Raw genomic sequence first — 21,021 nt, 5'->3', positions numbered from 1 at the left:
ATTTATCAGGGATATCCAGAAATTATTTAAATTTCATCTGGTCATTACAATAATAAAAATACCCACAGGCCGCAGTGAAAATACAACAACGAAAATATTGTAAACGTATGTAGTATATTTTAATCTAGTTTACAGTTTGTCAGCTTAGAGAATTATACATTTCAATCATTTCATTATTAATAATAGATACCATTGATTATAAATAGTAATTAAATACTAGTTTTTATAATCAATGATTATACTATTATACTATTATGGTATTATTTGTTATTTTGTCATTCATTTTTTCGTCTTTTTTCGTGCTATACGTACCAACGTCCACTACTGTATCAGGTGATTACTGAATAACGTACCTAAGTAGGTACTTATTTATTCAAATAAATTAAATAATTATTAACACATTGGGGACAAACGCCATTATAATTTATAGGACAATAAAATAAAATAATCTGAAAAAATATCGATTCAATATAATTTATATTACAACCCTGAACTCAAATAAAAACGCTTGCCAAGTCAGGGATTGTGATGTAAACTTTCTTGATTTTTAATTTTTGGAAATTTATAAACTGATATCCCAAGCGGTATAACCATTTGAATCCAGAAAAATGTCGGTGTGAATCATTTACATTTTCATTTAGTGAGATAGATCTCCGAAACCGGAGAGCGGATTTTGTTGTTTGGGGTCTTATTAGATTCATATTGGTTAGGAGAACTGCAGTGAAGATTTTCAGAACTTTAATCTTCAATAGTTAACTCATTACAAAGCTGTAAAGCTGAAAAACATAAAAAAACGCCCAATAAAATTTGTTTTAATTTTTTTTTATAGTCAATGTAAACAATATTTATACTAATAAAATGTACAAGTATTATGTTTTTGAATTATAAAATTATAATAAATAATAGGAATAATAAAAGTTTAATTTTTAAAATGTTGTAATACATGTATTCTGCAGAACAAATAATTGTACCTATATTTTATAAAAATAGTAAAGTAAATAAAGTAAATAATATGTACATAGTTTAAGATATGTTATATTTGTATTATTATTATTTAATTATTTGACAGTAGTGAAGCAAGTCTTAAGAAAGATAAGAAATCTTATAATTTAAGATTATAATTTTGAGTTTGTTGATATTGGTTATATAAATATTAAATATAATATAGAACAACATAAGTAGGTACTTAAATACAGAATTAAAATTTTAGGTTTTTGTCTACTTATATTGATCACTGTGGTTATTCTGATTGGTGATCAATGACCAATTGTACTTAATAGGTACATTAATTAAATTAAATAGACTATTACATTTAATACACAAATAATATAGTACCTATACTACATAATTAAGTAGTAATTCAAACACATTTTTGGTAAATGAACTGAATAGAATTTTAAATACTTTTTTTTAAACACTGCCTAAGTAATTGTTAATAGTTATTATCTATTTAAGAAATCACAATGTAAAATTATATTTAGAACCATAGTAAATAGGTACCTTAAACCTTTACATATATTTTAATATACCCAGTTGATGTATTATTAAGCAACTATAATAATATTACTGTGATTAATGAATCTCCAGAACCCGGTACCCAGAAACGAATGAACACACAAAAATAACAAATTGTTTAAAGAACTCGGGATTAAGGATGTATTGGATTATAATTTGGCAGCAAGTTGCACGTTATCGGTATTCAGTATAATCATACTATCACAGTTAATACCGCTGGGAACATACACGAACGCTGTACACGAATAATGAGGTAATTGTTTTGTATGGGTCGATATACGGAGTGTTCAAACCTGAGTAGATAACCGTGGTTGTAACCATGTTATCAATAAGTTTCCCGTATTATCATTTATAGTATTTACAAGTAGATCTGATTTTTAAATTAAATTCCTTTTGAACAACAACATTATGGGCAACGTACAAGCTTCATCCAATTTACCACCGATGCCGCCTAATATGACGCCAATTCCGAAACCCACGACACCGCAGAAGCTGCATCCCGAAAATCACATAGAAAACCCCGGATCAGTTGAAGAACTGCACAAGAAATGCAAAGGTTAGTTTTGTGTCATTTATTGTGTAGTTTTCTTTGTATGAATTTATTTTCATTTCAGAGCTATTTCCTATGACCTTTGAAGGCATCCGACTTATCATTATTAAAGGACTGAGCAATAATTTTTTTGTTAGCCACAGTCTACTCATAGGAGCAATCAGTCAAACATCAAACTACAAATTTGGATCTACATTTGTTGGTTCCAATCAGGTTGGGTCTGGAGATTCAGTCCTTTTTTGTTAGACGGTGACATTGATCCCCGTGGAAATATTTCTACAAATCTTAATGTACAACCCTGGGATAATGTAAAAATCAAACTTCAAACTCAGGTAATAATTATAAAATTATAATCCATTGTTTAAAAAAAAAAATAGATGTATTTAGGTAGTGTTGTTCACAATAGTTTCAAGAGTTCAAAACAAATGGAGTTCAAACAACTGTTGAATATAAAGCAGACAGATATACAGCTACCCTGTGCTTAGTCAATCCTGATTTATTCAATAATACGGGGATTTATATATCTCAGTATTTATATGCTTTGAATAACAAAACATCAGTGGGTGCTGAAGTCATTCACCAACGTAGTCCACAAATTCCAAATGAACATATAACAGTATTCAATGTCTTGGGAAGATATATATGTAAATAATAAAAATAATTTATTTTCACAAACTAGATTAATATTAGTTTAAATTAAGAAATTTATCAACTTAAACTTATTTTTTTTTTTTAGATGATGATGCTACTACATTCAGTACTACATTGAGTTTAATGGGGTTGCAATGCTGCTATCATTTCAAAGCTAGTGAGCAGCTTCAGTTTGGTGTAGATCTTGAAGGTAGTCTTTTACAACGAGATATCAATGCAACTTTTGCATATCAAGCACAAATTCCTAAATCAGATATCAACATAAAAGGTATAAAAAAAAAACCGCTTGCCAAGTCAGGGATTGGCATGTAAACTTTCTTTATTTTTAATTTTTAGAAATTTATTAACTGATAACACACCCAAGCGGTATAACAATTTGAATCCAGAAAAATGTCTGTGTGAACAGCCTCACAAAAAATCATTTTCATTTTCATTAAGTGAGGTAGATCTCCGAAACTGGAGAGCGGATTTCATTGTTTGGGGTCTTGTTTTATTCACATTGGTTAAGAGAACTGCAATGAAGATTTTCAGAACTTTATCTTTAATAGTTAACTCATTACAGAACATTAAAAAAAAAGTTAAAACAAATTTTATTGGGCGTTGTTTGATGTTTTTCAGCTTTACAGTTTTGTAGTGAATTAAAGATTGGAGATAAAGTTCTGAAAATCTTCACTGCACTTCTCCTAACCAATGTAAATCCAACAAGACCCCAAACAACATAATCCGTTCTCCAGTTTCGGAAATCAACCACAATAAATGAAAATCTAGCGAAAAACAACTCTTTTTTTTATCTGTGAAAAATTAAATAATTCCACATTTAGTGTCTACTTGATAATACTTTTTTAATGAGTTATTAACCATCTTTCTAGTTATCATAGTTTAGGATAAAAGTTAAAAAATTCCACGCCGAGTTTTTATAAATTCAAGTGGTTATACTGCTTGGGTGTGATATAAAGTGTCTCTCATTAATATTTTATATTGAAGTTAGCTAAATTACCCACCTACTCATAATTACTGAGTTACATTTTATTATTTTCCTATTTAACACAAATTCTTAAAGTTTTCAAAATTCAGACTTTTTTCATTTCAATTACCATACTTACTTGATTAAAAATCAAGAAAGTAATGATATATTATATTATTTTTTTAATATAAATATTATGTCCTTGGGTTGGGCACAGATATTTTTATTTTCATACTGAATTTGCGTAACACTTTGTTTATCACTTGGGTTCGGATTCAAAGGCAATATAATCAATAAAAAAATCATTTAAAATGTAAAAAAAAGGCAAAGAAGGCATTTAATTTATATAAATAATCAATTCAAAAATATACTACAAAATTAAATATAATAACTAGTTAGTATTAAAAAAAAAAATCTCTACCATGTACTTTGATAAGCTATTTTCAGTAAAACTCTGATGGTTTGGGCTCAAAATATTTTTATACATCGAAAAGGATCTTTTTACATCCACCGAAGTTAAAAATTATTAATCGACAATGGCGGTCGACGAATGTGGACTGATGAACAATCTTGAATCTACCCATTATGAACTTATTTTAATCTTTAAATAGGTAATACGGGTACTTTTATGGTCATACCAAATACTCTATAAGACGGTAAGAGATAGAGTATTCAGTGGTATCGATAAATATCAAGCTCTTATCTATTTGTACTGATAATATATAAGCTGTGTATAAAATTATTAAATCAACTGAAAATTAAACACAAATAAAGCATTTATAAGTAAAAAAGGCAAAAAAAAAATACATCCATCGTCTTAGTAAATTAAATGAAAAACATTTTTGTATAAAAATTATTTTTCTATTATGATTATTAAAAGAAAGGCATTTGCTTTCAAATCCGAACCCTATTTATCACTATAGAAACAAATGAAATGTAAAATGTACCTACCTAATTTCCATTTTGTAAATAATATTTATTATAATATACAATTAATATTACTTATTAATACATATTTAAGGTTCATACATTTTCTTCAAATTAGATAGTATTTTAGAGTAGTTTTTTAGATTCTGAGCAGAGCGATGAATGTATTGATTTTACAATGATGTGTGTTTTATTTTTAAATTTTTTTTTTTTGTGTCTGTCATCACCGTTTAGAACAGTAATAGTGCTTGGATTTTCTTCAAAAGTAACTTTTCTGATAGGAAACTAAATCTAGTTGGTACTTTGGGGTCAAAAGTAAAATTTTCTCAGTAAATTTTTAAAAACAAAGTGAAAAACAAAAGAAAATTTAAGTAAAAACAGGAATTTTTACGCAAAATATGTTTTCGAAAAAATCGTTTTTGGTTTTTGGTGCAACTCTAAAACAAATGACCGTGGGTACGTGAAATTTTACTGAATGTTTATATTAGCAATTTCTATACACCATAACAATTTCCAAATATTTTGAGCTGTTTACGGACATTTTCAGTTTTCATTTTTTTTAGTTTTTTTTTTCCTATAAATATCAATAAAATTAATTTTTATGAGAGTTTGAAATTCATATATTTACAACATTTGATATTCACTCGATTTCTCATGTAACGATTTGATATTTTGTTGTTATTTAAAAACGAATAACTGTAGTTACATGAGAATTTTACTGAATGTTTATATTTCCATTTTCTATACAACATACAATTTTGAAAATATTTTGACTCTTTTTGAACTATTTACGGACGTTGTCAGTTTTCAATTTTTTTAGTTTTATATCCTATAAATATCAATAAAATATTTGTTGGGTAAAAAAGCGGGAAAATATAATGCAAGACTCCTGATATATTGTTACAATGGCAGTTGAAAAATATTTAAAATACATAGGCACAAATTTCTTTTATAAGTATTTTAAGTTCAAATTTTGACAAAATTTATCAAATTCAAAATTTAATAATTATTTTGTAGTTAAAAATTTATAAAATGTTCAACTTTTATAGCTAATGATTGAAAATTTAAAACAAGGCTCCACGTAAGTAGGTTTTATATAAACTACTTTATTCACAATAATATCATCAAATATACTTGGTAATATCATAGGCTGAACGACTGTATTCGCTCAGAATCGTTTTTCTTATTAAATGATATTATATCATTGAATTCAAATTTAACACCATACATTACAGTGACCCACTTGTCACCTACTGTACAGTAGAGCGACATCCACTTACCCACCGTTTTTCTATTGTACCTAGTCAATAAGAAAACCTATGCTAGAACGGAGACAGCAGGATACAGACATGTTTTAAATTATTAGTTAGCGTATTGTTTATGTGTATCGGATAAGCTATTCTTTTAAGACTATGTTACTATTGGTAACGTTTCCATGATGAAAATATGTTTAGATTCTTGTTTTTTGTCCATTTTTACAACAGTCTTCGATTGTTTTTTTGCATTTAAGTTAAATTATACATACAATTAAGTACAATCCTATTTATCAGAAAATATACTTTTGATTAATTGTCCTTCTTTTTTAATACTGTGCTTGTTTTTGTATAAAAAAACATTGTTTTATTTTCAATTATATTTCGGGGTAAACAAAGACATCATACTCATACCATGAGTTTCAATTATCTTGTTTTTACTCAGATTTTCAATGTATTAACATTTAACTTTATTCCAACATAAGCTGAATGTCAATAAAATATTTTAATTTTGATGAGATCGGTATCTTAGCATATCCAATTGAATAGTCAAAAATGTTATATTTCAATACTAGTAAATGGTAAGCAGGTTGGCATTTTAACATCAGCTCAATGTGAAGAAATGCTAACTGCAGTAATAGGTTTGAACTTGCATTATTGAAAATATTGTTTAAAAATAGTTAAAATTAATTCATATTAGTTTTATTTGTATCACCATGTTTAAAATCATGAAAAACTCATACTCCATTGTATCCCAGTGTTGGTGTAGAATGGTGCAAATAATTATTTTTGGTTTTTTTTTTTATAGTTAAGTGAAAAAGCTGAGTTATTTATTTGATTTAGGGAATGTAAGCTATACAGTCTTTTTCATGTGGCAGTTCAATAAGGAGAAAAAACTGATTAATTTTTTCATTGAAAGGAATTGTTATTTATGTTTTCAAGCATTGATTTTTTGTAAATTTGAAGCTCTATATTAAATGGAATCTGTACAATTAGGTTTGAACATTTAGTTTCCCATTCTTCATCTTGGGTTGTCCTACATAATATATAAATATTTTAAAATATTTTACATGAGATAAAAACCTTATTAATTATAAATTTCAAATTCATCCTATTAAATATTAATTATTGAAGAGAGAAATGTATTGACCTAACATATCAAACCTATATGACCCTTGGCCTATGAGCTAAGATATTATTATCTATAAATGATTTAGCAAATGTCAAATTTAATACTATTTGAACAATATATTTTAGTGATTTTTATTTACATAACTTAAAAAGGCTAAGTAACACTTAGTTTAATAATAAAATTTTTATTTTATAAGTATTTTTTTTTATATAACAAATAATTAGCCATATTCTAATTAAATAACACTCAAATATAGGACACTCATTCTTTATTCAAAATTGTTATAAAGTCATGTTCATTATTGTGATTGGAACTAGCCTTCTTTTATTCTTGGATGCAGGTTATAAAATGTATTATGCTTTAAATATTGTAACCAGCTTAGTGTTTGCGGTTGTAAGCAGTGGTAGAAAGTCATTATACTCTATTCAGCAAGAGAATATACTGACTCTGTACACCCCAACTTGACTCCCAGCCGTTGAGGGCGGTTCCACTGTGGCAGGGAGTCATGTGGGGATATGCAGAAGAACCAACTTTTGTTGGGCCATAGCATATTGTCTCTGGACAGTATATATGGTCTACTCTTGTTTATTATATTAAATGCAAAAATAATAGTTTATAAAATAGCTAAGCAATAAGCATTATGTATTTTTTTTATAAATTGTTGTAACTCACTTAATAACTTATTAAAAAACAAAACTAAAAATTATATTTTATATGTTAAAATATACCTAATCCAATTTCATAAAAGGGAAAATTATAGTTAATACTTTGATAAAAATAAATATTATATTAAATGAAAATATTTATAGGTGAAGAAATATGTTAATTCCTTTCTATTATTTAAATTGAAATTTGTATTCATTGTTTACCTTTTTTTTGTTTTTAGGTAGTATAGATAGAAAGTGGAATGTAAGCACGACACTGGAAAAACGTTTACACCCAATGCCATTTACATTTACATTGAGTACTATGTTTTCTCCTGTCAAACATCAATTAAGAATGGGATTTGGACTTTTACTTGGTTAATTTATACAACATTAAATTATGGACCTTTTTTCATTTCCAATGAATGATTTAATTAATTGTATTATTATTGATTAAATTAAACCTAAATTATATAATTATTCTAAAACAATATCTGATAGATGTAATCAAAATTACAACTTTTTCATGCCATTTATGGATTTGACGGAAGTTAACAAACAAATAAACACAAAATATAGCATATAAAAAGAATTCAAATATAGTACTTTAAATGCTTGAAAAAAAGAGACAAAAATGTAATGCAACTCTATTTTATGACCATACTAATAGTAAAATAATAAGCAATTCAAATAAATTCCAAATTGCCAGCAATAAAGTAAATTAACTTATTATAAATAAAATATAAGTTAATTTGTTTTTAATTGTATAAGTGTATCAAAATCTTTTCCAAATTATGTTTTTAATTCTTTTTTCTTTTCTGTCTGTAGTCCAAACTGTAAAAAAACTTCAATTCATTTAAATTTATTATGAGGCCACACTGAAAAATACATATAATTTATAATATAATGTACCTTTGTAATTATTTTTATTATTATTAATTTTTTTACTTATCTAAATAAGTTGTTTGTTTAGGCATTATTTTTTAAATTTATATATATATTGGTATCATAGCTTAAAATATTTTTTTATATAAATATACCACTATATTCTTGTTTTAAGCCGTTGTCCTACACAAAACATAAAATTGACATTTGTTATTCAAGAAAGGAAGAAAGACGAAAGTGGTAACTGTTCTGGTATACAGTAGATGTATGGTGTACCACATATTATGTTAAACTGAAATATACATTTTTGGTATCCATATAAAATATGACTTTTTAATTAAGAGGATGTCAGCGCACTTTTTGTTTTCTCTCTCTTACTCACACGCAATTTAGACAAAATGCATTTACGCAAAATCAATATTTTTAAATTATTGTCGATGCATTATTTTTACTTTGAAGAAAATCTTGAAAATTTAACACAAGGTTTCTTATACAGTTTTGTTAGTGTTATTAAAAAAAAAGTTGACCGTAAATTCACAATTATTTTTTATGAGCGTCTGAATTTAGAATTTTGACAGAACTCGTAAAAATCACGAACATTTACAAAAACTATTTTCTGTTAGAAATTCATAAAAAAAAATCTCTTTATACCATCTAAGATTTAATGCGATATTTAAACACATACAATATTTCATCTACAATAAAATCGTAACTTACCTTCACACGCCTGTGAGAGCGTAAATCCCTGTGGCCTTAGTTGTTGACTTGGTATCGTTCACCTCGGTAAAAGCTCGAGCACAAGAATTATATTTTAATTATTTAAGCAAAGGAATATTATATCATAAAGAGAAAATATTTTAAATTATTAGTGAGAAACTTGAGCTTGTCGTTTCAGACACAAAAGTTCGATACATGGTCGAATTGAAGACAAGCACACACGCATTTCTTGAAGAAGCCTCTCCCGTTTTATGTTTTTTATATTTGTTAGTGCCGAAAAGCCTAACTCGCATTAGTAAGTTGTTGAAAAGTGTAACAAAATGTTGATTACTTCTGCTATTATAGGATATTCTGTGTTTGCATGCATCCAAAATCCAATTAGTGGTAATTCATTATTTTTTAGTCGTAGTGTTCTATCCTCCTGAATTTCTGCAAGCTGTTTTTCTTGCTCGCATTGTTGCCAAAGCTGTTGTTGTTGTCAATTGCGTGAGGCTGCTGCGAAAACTTGTGATGTATAGTATTGTGCCGTGAACCAAAAAAGGTTGAGAACCATCTAGGCGTTAAGATAATTAAGGTTACGGTAGACAGTTCGACACCGGGCGGCGTTTAAAACTCCGATAGAATTACGGCGGCCCATTGATTAGCTTAGAATTAATACATTTTTTATATAAATATTGCATACATGTTTATGTGTATTGTATTGGTTAATATTACATCATATGGCTTCATATAATATATTATGTACCTCCATGTTATTTAAATTATTAGGAATTATAATTGCACATTTTTCAAATTGTTCATAATTATGTTATATTCACGGATTAATGTTATATATCATACAAAAATTTCATATATTTGTTTGTGTAATATGTGTATATAGTTTGTATTTTTCGTAAAATATTTCGTATGCTGTATGATATTGTCTCATTATAATAGTGACCAGGAAGGGTATATTCATTTATGTCCATAATAATTGGGTTTTTGGAAAATTGACTGGATGGCTATACCAGTTGAAAAGTAAAAAAATTAATAAATAATTTATATTATAGTTATCTTGTTAAATTATAAATTTAGACGAAACTTGAATTTATTTACAGTGCTCTCGCTAGATATAAAACTAAAAAAAAAATAAAAGTGTCACGTTCCCACTATTGCTTAAGAATTTCTCCTTCACGAACCGTATCAGTGACCTTGGTAGATCGATTTTGATTATCAAGTTATCAACAACTGTCGCCTGTTGGTAAATTTCATTACTTTTTAAAACGACGTGGAAACAATTAGGTCTCAATTTTAAATTGAATTCTTTGTAAAAACAACAACGTTATGGGTAACGTACAAGCTTCATCCAATTTACCACCGATGCCACCTAATTTGACACCAATTCCGACACCCAGAACACCGCAAAAGCTGAATTCCGAAAATCGCATCAAAAACCCCGGATCGGTAGGTGAAATACACAATAAATGTAAAGGTTCGTTTTGGGTCATTTATTGTGAATTTTTCTTAGTTGTTATTTAATAATTGATCTATTTTCGTCGCAGAACTATTTCCTATGACCTTTGAGGGCATCCAACTTGTCATTAATAAAGGACTGAGCAATCATTTTCTCGATAGCCACAGTCTACTCATAGGAGCAACCAGTCAAATATCAGTTAAATTTGGATCTTTATTTGGAGGTACCAATCAGGTTGGGTCTGGAAATTTCAGTCATCTTTTGAGGGATGACTTTGATCACCGTGGAAATATTTCTACAAATGTTAATGTACAACCATGGGATAATCTAAAACTCAAACTTAACACTCAGGTTATTAATTATCTAATTATAATCCATTTTTTTAAAAAATATATGTATATTTATGTTGTGTTGATCACAATAGTTTCAAGATTTCAAAACAAAAGGAGTTCAGACAACTGCTGAATATAAAACAAACAGGTATACAGCTACCCTGCGCTTAGTCAATCCAGATTTATTCAATTATACGGGAATTTATATATCTCAGTATTTATATGCTTTGAATAACAAAACATCAGTAGGTGCTGAAGTCATTCACCAACGTAGTCCACAAATTCCAAACGGGCATATAACAGTATTTAATGTCTTGGGAAGATATATATGTAAATAATAAAAATAATTTCTTTTCGTAAACTAAACCAAGAAATTCATCAACTGAAACTTATTTTTATTTTAGATAACGATGCTACCACAATCAGTACTACAATGAGTGTAACATGGTTGCAATGTTGCTATCATTTCAAAGCTAGTAAGCAACTTCAGTTTGGTGTACATATTGAAGGTAGTTTTTTACAACGAGATATCAATGCAACTTTTGCATATCAAACACAAATTCCTAAATCAGATATCAAAATTAAAGGTAAATAAAAAAAAAACAATAAATTATATAATATTTTTAACATAAATATTATGTTATTGGGCTGGATGTAGATATTTTTATTTTCTAACAGAATTTACAGAAATGAAGAAAATGTAAAATGTACTTACCTATTTCTCACTTTATATATATATTATAATAAGCAATTAATGGATACTTATTAATACATATTTATGATTCATACATTTTTTTTGAATTGGATAGTATTTTAGATTCCTGTTTCTTGTCCATTTTTACAACAGTCTTTGATTTTTTTTTTTCGCATTTAAGTGAAATTACACATACAATTAGATATAATCCTATTTATCAGATAACATACTTTTGACATATTGTCTTTCTTGTATAATTCTGAATATATGTGATCTCTTATGTATAAAAAAATTGTTTAATTTCAATTATATTTCTTGGTAAATAAATACGTTTGACTCGTACCATGAGTTTCAATTATGTTGTTTTCATAAATTATTATTATTGGTATAGTTATTTATTTGATTTAGAGAAAGTAAAGCTACAAGGTCCCCCTTTATGTGGCAGTTTAATAATGAAAAAATATTGAATAATTTTATCATCAAAAGGAATTGTTATTTATATTTTCAAGCATTGATTTTTAATAATTTTTTAAGCTCTACATTAAATAGAATCTGTACTATTGGGTTTGAACATTTAGTTCCTCATTCTACCTCCTGGGTTGTCCTACATAATATGTGAATATTTTAAAAGATTAATTTTTTAGACATTTTTATAACTCACTTTATAAAGTATTAAAAATCAAAACTAAAAATTATATTTTATATGTTAAAATATACCTAATCCAATTTTATAAAAGTGAAATTTATAGTTAATACTTTGACAAAAATAAATAATATATTAAACGAAAATATAGGTGAAGAAATATGTAATACCTTTTTTATTATTACTGAATTAATTAGACAAATGTTATTTGTTATTTTGGTAACCTTAATAATTAACTTTATTTTTATTATAAACTTTAGGTATAACGTGAATATAATAATAGTTAATCAACTTAATATGCTAAATTGAAATTTGTATTCATTGTTTACCTTTTTTTTGTTTTTAGGTAGTATAGATAGAAAGTGGAATGTGAGCACGACACTGGAAAAACGGTTACACCTAATGCCATTTACATTTACATTGAGTACTAACTTTTGTCCTGCCAAACATCAATTAAGAATGGGAGTTGGACTTTTAGTCGGTTAATTAATACAACATTAAATTTTGGAATATTTTTTTATTCCCATTTGTTATATCATCTAATATATTGTATTATTATTGATAAAATAATAATTTATACCTCTAAGACATAAAATTATTTTAAAATTATATCTGGTAAATGTAAACAAAATTACAACTTTTTGATGCCATTTATGCATTTTTCAGAAGTTGACAAACCACAAATAAACACAAAATTTGGCATATAAATGGCATTCAAATATAATACCTACATCTACACTACTTATTTGAATATTAACTAATTGATGAGTTATGTTAGTCAACGGTAGAATATACCGCTTAGATCTACACACTACTCCATGCATATTCAAAACACTTTAAATTTCCAAAGACTAATTTTAGGTTATTTTTAAGTTTGAAATTAAAATTAGGTATTAGTTCAACATATTTTTTTCTAAAATATTAAGAACTACTTATTTATGAAATTAGTTTTTTGTTTTTGTTATTTTATTTAGATACATTTAATTTAATTTAAATTTTTTTCAGTTGATATTAAAATTAAGGTTTAATTGTTTTTAAGCTGCATTAGCTTCAGTATATGAATTGAGCCACATATATTTGCCAAGCACTATACTCCATAATGTGATACCAAGCACTAGTTATAATGACATGATGCCAAGCAATATAACCCATAATGAGATGTCTTGTTAGTATTTAATTTTTTGATGTAGTTTGAATAATGCAGAAATACTTTAATACCATGTATAAAAACTAATTAAAAGTTATATACTAATTGAAAGCACAGTATTAACTTATTTACAGTAAAAATTGTTAAACTTTACAGATGCCAGCCGCATAGGAAATATAAAAGAATGGAATGATCAAATATCAATATTCAATACTGAATATTAAACGTTTTAAGGTTATAGACTTATAAATTAAAACATTAATAATAATAATTTGTATTATAAGCAAATAAAAGATAAAAATAGCCACCCGGTAATAATTTTTATTCCAACTTATTAAAAAATAATAATAATATTCCGATAGATTGTTTTTTTGTGATGTAGGTATATGCGTCTGGGATATAATATTATTAAGAGGACGTTGCACCCGCATGTGTCTCTCCGTCTTACAAATGTACAAATTAGCAAAAACTGTTTTGCATTGGAAAGAACCGAGAACGCTAGAGTCATAACTCATAACTAAGAAACAAAATTGTTACCAAATAAACAAGAAAAACTGGCTGTGCAATATCGTTTTTACTTTTTTAAGTTCAAAAAAAGTTATTTAAGTTTGAAAACACAAATAACAATGGATTTTGAAACAATAAGAACTTATATCGTATAAGTGATATCAACAAAATAAAAACGATATTGCACAGCCAAAGTTCTCTTTTATATGTGGTGAAAATGTTGTTTCTTAGTTATACCATTTTTATTTTTGTTAGTTTATAATATATATTATATATTATAATTACTATATATTACCATGGCATTACAGATTTTATATATCTTACTAATGCTCCTAATAGTGGTTTTCAAACTTTTTAGCCAATTGTGTGCTCTTTGGTACTAAAATTCAGCTACTTCTAGTTCTTATTGATAACCAATTAAACGCTCATTCAGCATGGTACAAACTCAGCCAAATAAGATAGTTGACAAAACTGACAAAGCAGATCCTTAAAAGTTATAAGTATAATAATATTATCTATAAACATTAATGGCTTGTAAGGTTACCAGGAGCCAAAACATGTATGAAGGTAGATATTGTGTTAAAAAATGTTGGACAGGAAATTCATACATCATATAGATAATTAAACAAATAGTCTGATTATATTTTAAAAGTATTATTTCTATTATCAATACATTATTAATTAATAAATAATTAAAAATAATTAATAAATTAATAAGCAAACTATTTTTATAAAATTAAAATTGAAACTAACAAAATTAATGACATTAAATTGTTAATATATTTTTATTTTGTATGGCTAGTAATGCCTTCGAAATGGGCTCGAGAATTTTAAGACATTTGTACAATTAATATTTAAAAATAAAATAATTAATTAATTAAATTAATCACTATCATCTGAAGTTAATTCATATGTTTTTGTGTTGAAACTTCTTTTGAAAACTTCTGACAAACGTTTCATTTCATCCAGTTTTGTACTCTGAAATCCTTCTTTGCTGTCTTCTTCATCATCACTACTCAAGATTATTAAATTCTCTTGTGTAAACAAATCTTCATGAACTTCCATCATTTCCGGTTCTTCGTTGACGGTCGCAGGTCCTTGAGTCTGCCCATTATCCATTTCCGTGGAATCAATTTCCTTTTCAGTGACAACAACTTCCTTTTCAGTGGCATCAAATTTCATTTCATTGAATATTTTCATAAAAGATTCCTTTTTCTGTAGAGCTGGATCAAATTTTTTTTTAATTTTTTTTAAATATTTTGAACAGTTTTTGTCATTCGAATGTTTTAAATATTTGATAACACACAACAATTTTGGGCCAATTGTGTTTAACAATTCGTCATTGTTGTCAAAATCAATTTCTAACTTGTACAGGGTATCTACTAACATAGCTGTATAGGGCTGGTTTTCGTCTAATAAATAATCAAGTATGTAACATGCCAGTTCACCATGAGCGTTAATAGCCTTATTTTCATTCTTGTACATGAGTCCTCGAGTGAGGTTCATTAAAGTTGAGTTGACTTCATCAATTTGAATACCCAACTTATCCGTTAAATTGTTTTCATCAATATCTTTTAACACTGGAACATAGCACATAGCCAATGCACTACTACTTGAATCAATGTAAAACACATAAGATGTAAAGAATTTCACCAAATGATTGTATATACTGAATGTTGCTCGTGATAAACGTTTAAACCATATTAACAAAAGTTTAGATAGTAAACTGATGGACTTAACTTTTTTAAATATCAATAAGTTGCAAAATCCTTTTACAACCACTGACATAAAACTACTATCATCGACATCATAATTTATACAGTTAATTAGTAATGGTAAAATATTTTCAACACAAAAGTCCTCTTCATATTCTTCATCTGTGTCCAAGTCATCATTCATGTTAAAAGTTTTGAGATCATAACGTAGGAACAATTCAAACATTATTTTGAATAACAAGTGCTTATCAGTCATAGGTTTTCCTATTTCATTACATAAAGTATTCATGTGTACTTGAGCTGCCGGAACATTATTTAGCAATAAGAATGGTGAAAGAGAGCGAATTGCTTCCATTCGTATGTTTACCTTAGAACATTCCAAGTATCCAACAACAATATTCTGAACAATATCTGTTAATAGGGAAAGTTCAATACCAACTTTTGGTAATTGTTGAACTTGAAAAACCAGTTCAAAGACCTTAAATACATTTTTCACAGCCATATCTACTAATATCTTTTCTTCTGGCAATATATTTATTTTTTTATACTGTTTTTTTAATTTCTTCCTTTCAAATATTAACTTTTGTGTTTCTATTGTATCTGTATTCTTTGTATCTGAGGATTCATTTTTTAATAAATATTCCATTTTGTCAGTTAGTGATTTAACTTGATATTCCAACAATTCTTGAGTGCCAACTTTATCAACTAAATGGTATATATCAATTGTTCTCATTTGAAATTTATTTAAGATTTGTTTAACATAATTTAAAAGGTCATTACCATTTTTGAAAGTCAAACCAAACAATACTGCCACAGATTTTATAGGCTTTACAGACAATTGATCGTCCAATAATAAATCTATGCAAAGTTTGTTTAGACTATTTGCCCCGACATCGTCTATTGCAAATACATTAGTCATATCCAACAACTGTATCAGTATAAATTCATTACTATCTGTAGAATTAAAATAATAATCGCGTATATAATCAGAAAACTTTACCAAATCTGGTAATAAGACATCGATGTAATAGTCCTCAACATGTCCTTGATTGCGAGCTAATTCAATTTTTTTCTCGGTAGTTAAATATTTGGCAACGCATTTCCAAAGAAAAATTTTTTCTACACTTAACTTATCAAGTGCAATCATTCGTGAATCTGAATTTAAATATTCATTTATAAAATCCAAAACCTGACTATCATAATAGGTCTCAAATATTATATTCAGAGCTTTTTCGCAAACAATTTCATTTTCCACTCCCAAATTGTTCAAAAACACTACAAAATCATTATTACACTCATCTAACCAGCTCTCCAAAAACCGTTTTTTCACTAATGATCTGATAGATTCATTTTTATCTTCAAACCCTATTTCCAATATTGTTTGTCTTTGCTTGGATGAAAACCTTAAAAATGGATATTCCAAGAAACGATTGAAAGCTTCTCTTCTGACATTATCACTAACATCAAATAATGTGTTCTTGAACATTTCATCAATAACATTGTTCAACATTGCAATTTTTTTAACAATAACTGTTCTAACTTCAGCGCTAGAATCACAAGTCATATGGAACATAAATTTTTGAACAATAGGACATATTTTAGGATTGTCTGGAGTTTGCAAAAGATTTAGAGCATGTACAGCTTGTACTCGAACGTCTGGTTTCTTGTCTTGCAAGCGGTCCAACAATAACAATGTTGCAACGTCACATAGTTCTACAGATAATACTGTTCCTTCAGCCATGTGATTCAACAAGTGGTTAAGAAGTAGACAAAACCTCCATCTGATAGCTTTATCGTTGGAATTTCCATACTTACGACACAATTGGAAAAACTCAGATATCAAATACAAACCACTACGACCGTCCTTCGTTGAGTGTTCAGATAATATAGATAAACCATTAGCAGCAAACTTAATCATATTGTTGACTGTTACACAATGGATGGTGGTTTGTGAAACAATAACAGACATAGTTGAATCCATGAACGGTGCAAAAAATTCTGCCCAATACATATCAAGAAACTTGTCTTTAAGCATTTTCAGCAAACTTGGCACAGGACCAACTTCGCCTGCCTTCTCAAACAATTTGACAATATATTTCTTTGTGGCCATTTTTTTAATTATAAATATTGGTACCTACTATGCATGTAAATTAGTATTCAACGTATGAACACTATGTAACTATTATACTCCTACAGTCTACACTAATGGAATATTTAAGTATCGTTTCACAAAATACACAGTCAAAAGTAGAAATATGTTACTCGGTACTCACTAAGTATTTCAGTATTCTGCATATTCACTTATATAGAAAAAATTACAATAAAAATTGAAACATCATTGAATCGTTAACAACACTAAATAGTGAATTAGTAAATTAAAAATTATCACATAACTGAAACGTACAATTGATACAACAATGTAAATTATTTACAATCATCACTTACTAGTATTACTAAGGTACTATTGATACTAGGTATGCTATGCCGCCATTTTGCGACTAATAATGTTGTGTGAATATGAATGTTTCCCACTTTATCTTGTCACTGATAAATGAGTCTCAAAATGGTGGCATAGCATTCCCATTATATGTAGAGCCTTAGTATTACCACAGAATAACCAGATGGGGGGCAAGTTGAGTTTAACATGGGTTCTTGTGGGGCACAGATTTACAACAGCAGTTGGAATATCAGTGCTGACGGTAGAAAGGTAATCCCATTATTCTTTGTTTTTCGTAAGACCGTTATTCCGAACAAAGGCAATTAACTTTCGCCTAACAAACTTGTAAGTTATAAATGCAAGTAAAACATTAGCAATCAGTGTGACCAGACAGAAAGAATTTTACATTTTTGTTATATAAATGAATACACTGATATTCCAACAAATTGAACAGATTTTTGAGTGCTCTTTCAGGTTGTTCTGTGGTGTTCCTATCTTAAATCATGGACGTAACACAACCTGCAGATCAAAAATGGTCGCTGATAAGTGACAACACGTCGGACGATATTCGACATTTCGTGCGCGACGACAATCCAACAATGGATCATAGCTGTAGCACTCGCCTTGAGCCTTTGGAAATCGAAGTGACGTCGAGCCTACGCAACGGCCAATATTTTATAATTTTGATAGGCTCTCCAATTTCTGTACAATTATTTAAAAGTACACCCATCAAATAAAATATACACGATAATTGTATATCATGTAGTAGCAGTCATCACCGATATGGATCCGACTAAAATTGGGTCACAGTATAAAGAGTAATACTACTAGTGATTGGGTTATGGTGTAAACCTCGAAACACCCATGATTTCCACGTCCAAAAACTCAAAAAAATATATTATAATATTATGTTTTTGCTGATGTGTTGATTTTCCTCGTCTTAACAAATTAGATCATTTTCTTGATAAGTAAACATTTAATATATATTTAATTAATAAAACAACAGTGTTTGGAAGGAACGGATTCCTGGAACAAATTCCTTTTTAAAGAACGGCACGATGAACGAATTCCTTTTTATAAAAAAAGAACGAGGAAATGAACTAGTTCTTTTTTTTCAAAGAAAAATAACAAAATTGTTTGTTCCTTTCTAGTTCCAATAATTTACACTGATAATTATGTAAATAATTGAAATTAAGATTTTTTTTTTAATGTGTATAATGTATATTGCTAATTAGTGATCGTTATCGAGTATCAACGTTAAGACAATCGGCATACGTTAGCCAACAATTTAATTTTGAAGAAAATCTCAAAATAGAATCATAAAATATGTACCTGCCTATACTTGTAGATATATATTATAATTAAAAATTAAAGAAGTATGCATATGAAAAAAAAAGATAAGTGATTAAATAAGAATTAATATTTTATTTGGAACTAAAAAAGGAACTCGTTCATTTTCCAAAAGAAAGAATTCTTTTTTTTTAAGTAACAAGGAATGGAACAAATTCCTTTTAATAAGGAACTTGCCAAACACTGTAAAACAACTAGTTAAGTTATAAGTATTCAGCTTACAATTGTTGAATATTTTTCTAATAAACCACAGATGAGTGATATTTTTAATATGTTATTTGGAAATAAATCTGTATATATTAACAAAGTTACAGCAAAATCTTGGTAATGTGTATTTGTACTCTAGTAACGAAACAACTTATTATGTACATGTACTTGTTACTGTACGGATGTCACAGAACTATTATTTTAACTGTAGTTTAAAAAAATGTTATCTTTTCAAAATTATAATATTTATTCAAAAATGCTTTTCTGAAGTGAGCTTTATTTCCGCGGGGCCCTGTTCAGATGCATTGGTCGCACTGCCTTTGCGCCGGCCTAATATTCGTATATTATAATTTATAATATTAGGTATAGACGTATAGTTATCATAATACTTTAGTTCACATAATGTTTCTATCTGTTTCTAATTTATGTCAAACAATACCTACCGTGAACAATGTGAATAGGTTCCTTGTGTAAATAACACAGTCACTCATACTAATAATCATTTACTAGGCACACATTTATACTACTCGCATGCACACACACGTAGATAATTGCCTATATTGAACTCCTTAAAACGGTCGGTACATGGAATCCTCTTAAGAGTTGATTATTGTTTCAAAATCCATTATTTTTTGTGCATTTCAAATTTCAATAACTTTTTTTGTAGTTCCAATACGATATTTTACTGCTAAATTTCTTATTTTTATGCGATGAAAATGTCGTTTCTTTCTTAATACTGTAGCCTATAGACCGACAAACTATTGGACATTGCTTCCCACACCACACTGCCAATAGTTTATCCAGACAATAATGGATCAACCAAATCGTTTTTTAATTACAACAAAATTACAAAATCGCTACATGAGAAATCGAGTGAAAATCCAATACTGTAAAAATATGAACTTTAAACGCTCATACTAATTGAATTTGATTTGCTTGTAGATATTTTTTTTGTGATAAAGGTAGACAAACTTATGAGAAATCTTGTATTAAATTTCAAATCTTAGATTTAAAAAGAAACATTTATATACATTTTCAACACAAAATAATTTGTTAATTTTCGTGATTTTTACGTATTTTGTCAATATTTGAACGTTAAAAGATTATAAAAAAAATGTGACTATAAATTCAAAATTATATATTTTTAATCTGTCTTTGAAACAATATATTTGGAGCCTACTCTTAAATATTCAAGCTTTTTTACTCAACAAATAAAGTTTAATTGATATTCATAGGAAAAAAACTAATAATGTCCCTAAACAGTTCAAAACAAATCAAAATTTTGAAAATTTTATCGA

At 27.7% G+C, this 21,021-nt stretch overlaps 3 protein-coding genes across 3 annotated transcripts; 2 read left to right on the top strand and 1 right to left on the bottom strand.

The window, feature by feature from the left end:
- The first annotated feature begins 1,923 nt into the window (after positions 1–1,923).
- On the top strand, positions 1,924–8,096 carry LOC132937187 (mitochondrial import receptor subunit TOM40 homolog 1-like). Its single transcript, XM_061004012.1, is given in 6 exon segments — positions 1,924–2,071; positions 2,130–2,288; positions 2,291–2,397; positions 2,472–2,709; positions 2,802–2,984; positions 7,879–8,096. Coding segments are annotated over 6 exon segments (975 nt in total). The 3' UTR covers positions 8,019–8,096.
- Positions 8,097–10,516: 2,420 nt separating this feature from the next.
- On the top strand, positions 10,517–12,846 carry LOC132937447 (mitochondrial import receptor subunit TOM40 homolog 2-like). The gene is made up of 5 exons (XM_061004275.1): positions 10,517–10,709; positions 10,780–11,042; positions 11,116–11,353; positions 11,428–11,610; positions 12,707–12,846. Exons 1-5 carry the CDS (start codon positions 10,562–10,564, stop codon positions 12,844–12,846), a joined length of 972 nt encoding a protein of 323 aa, XP_060860258.1. The 5' UTR covers positions 10,517–10,561.
- Positions 12,847–14,843: 1,997 nt separating this feature from the next.
- LOC132937253 (uncharacterized) lies at positions 14,844–18,147 on the bottom strand. Its single transcript, XM_061004088.1, has one exon. The coding sequence runs from the start codon at positions 17,837–17,839 to the stop codon at positions 14,897–14,899; it is 2,943 nt and encodes a 980-aa protein (XP_060860071.1). The 5' UTR covers positions 17,840–18,147; the 3' UTR covers positions 14,844–14,896.
- Positions 18,148–21,021: the final 2,874 nt, after the last annotated feature.

The sequence above is a fragment of the Metopolophium dirhodum genome, chromosome 1, assembly GCF_019925205.1.
Source record: "Metopolophium dirhodum isolate CAU chromosome 1, ASM1992520v1, whole genome shotgun sequence".
Lineage (NCBI taxonomy): Eukaryota > Metazoa > Arthropoda > Insecta > Hemiptera > Aphididae > Metopolophium > Metopolophium dirhodum.
This window is presented reverse-complemented; position numbering and strand designations above follow the sequence as displayed.

Excerpts from the sequence above, each read along its gene's own strand:
- LOC132937447 (XM_061004275.1), top strand. The coding sequence starts at position 10,562 with ATGGGTAACGTACAAGCTTCATCCAATTTACCACCGATGCCACCTAAT. Across the intron at positions 11,043-11,115 it reads AACTCAAACTTAACACTCAG|TTTCAAGATTTCAAAACAAA; the intron begins GTTATTAATTAT and ends TGATCACAATAG. Across the intron at positions 11,354-11,427 it reads TGTCTTGGGAAGATATATAT|ATAACGATGCTACCACAATC; the intron begins GTAAATAATAAA and ends TTTTTATTTTAG.
- LOC132937253 (XM_061004088.1), bottom strand. The coding sequence starts at position 17,839 with ATGGCCACAAAGAAATATATTGTCAAATTGTTTGAGAAGGCAGGCGAA.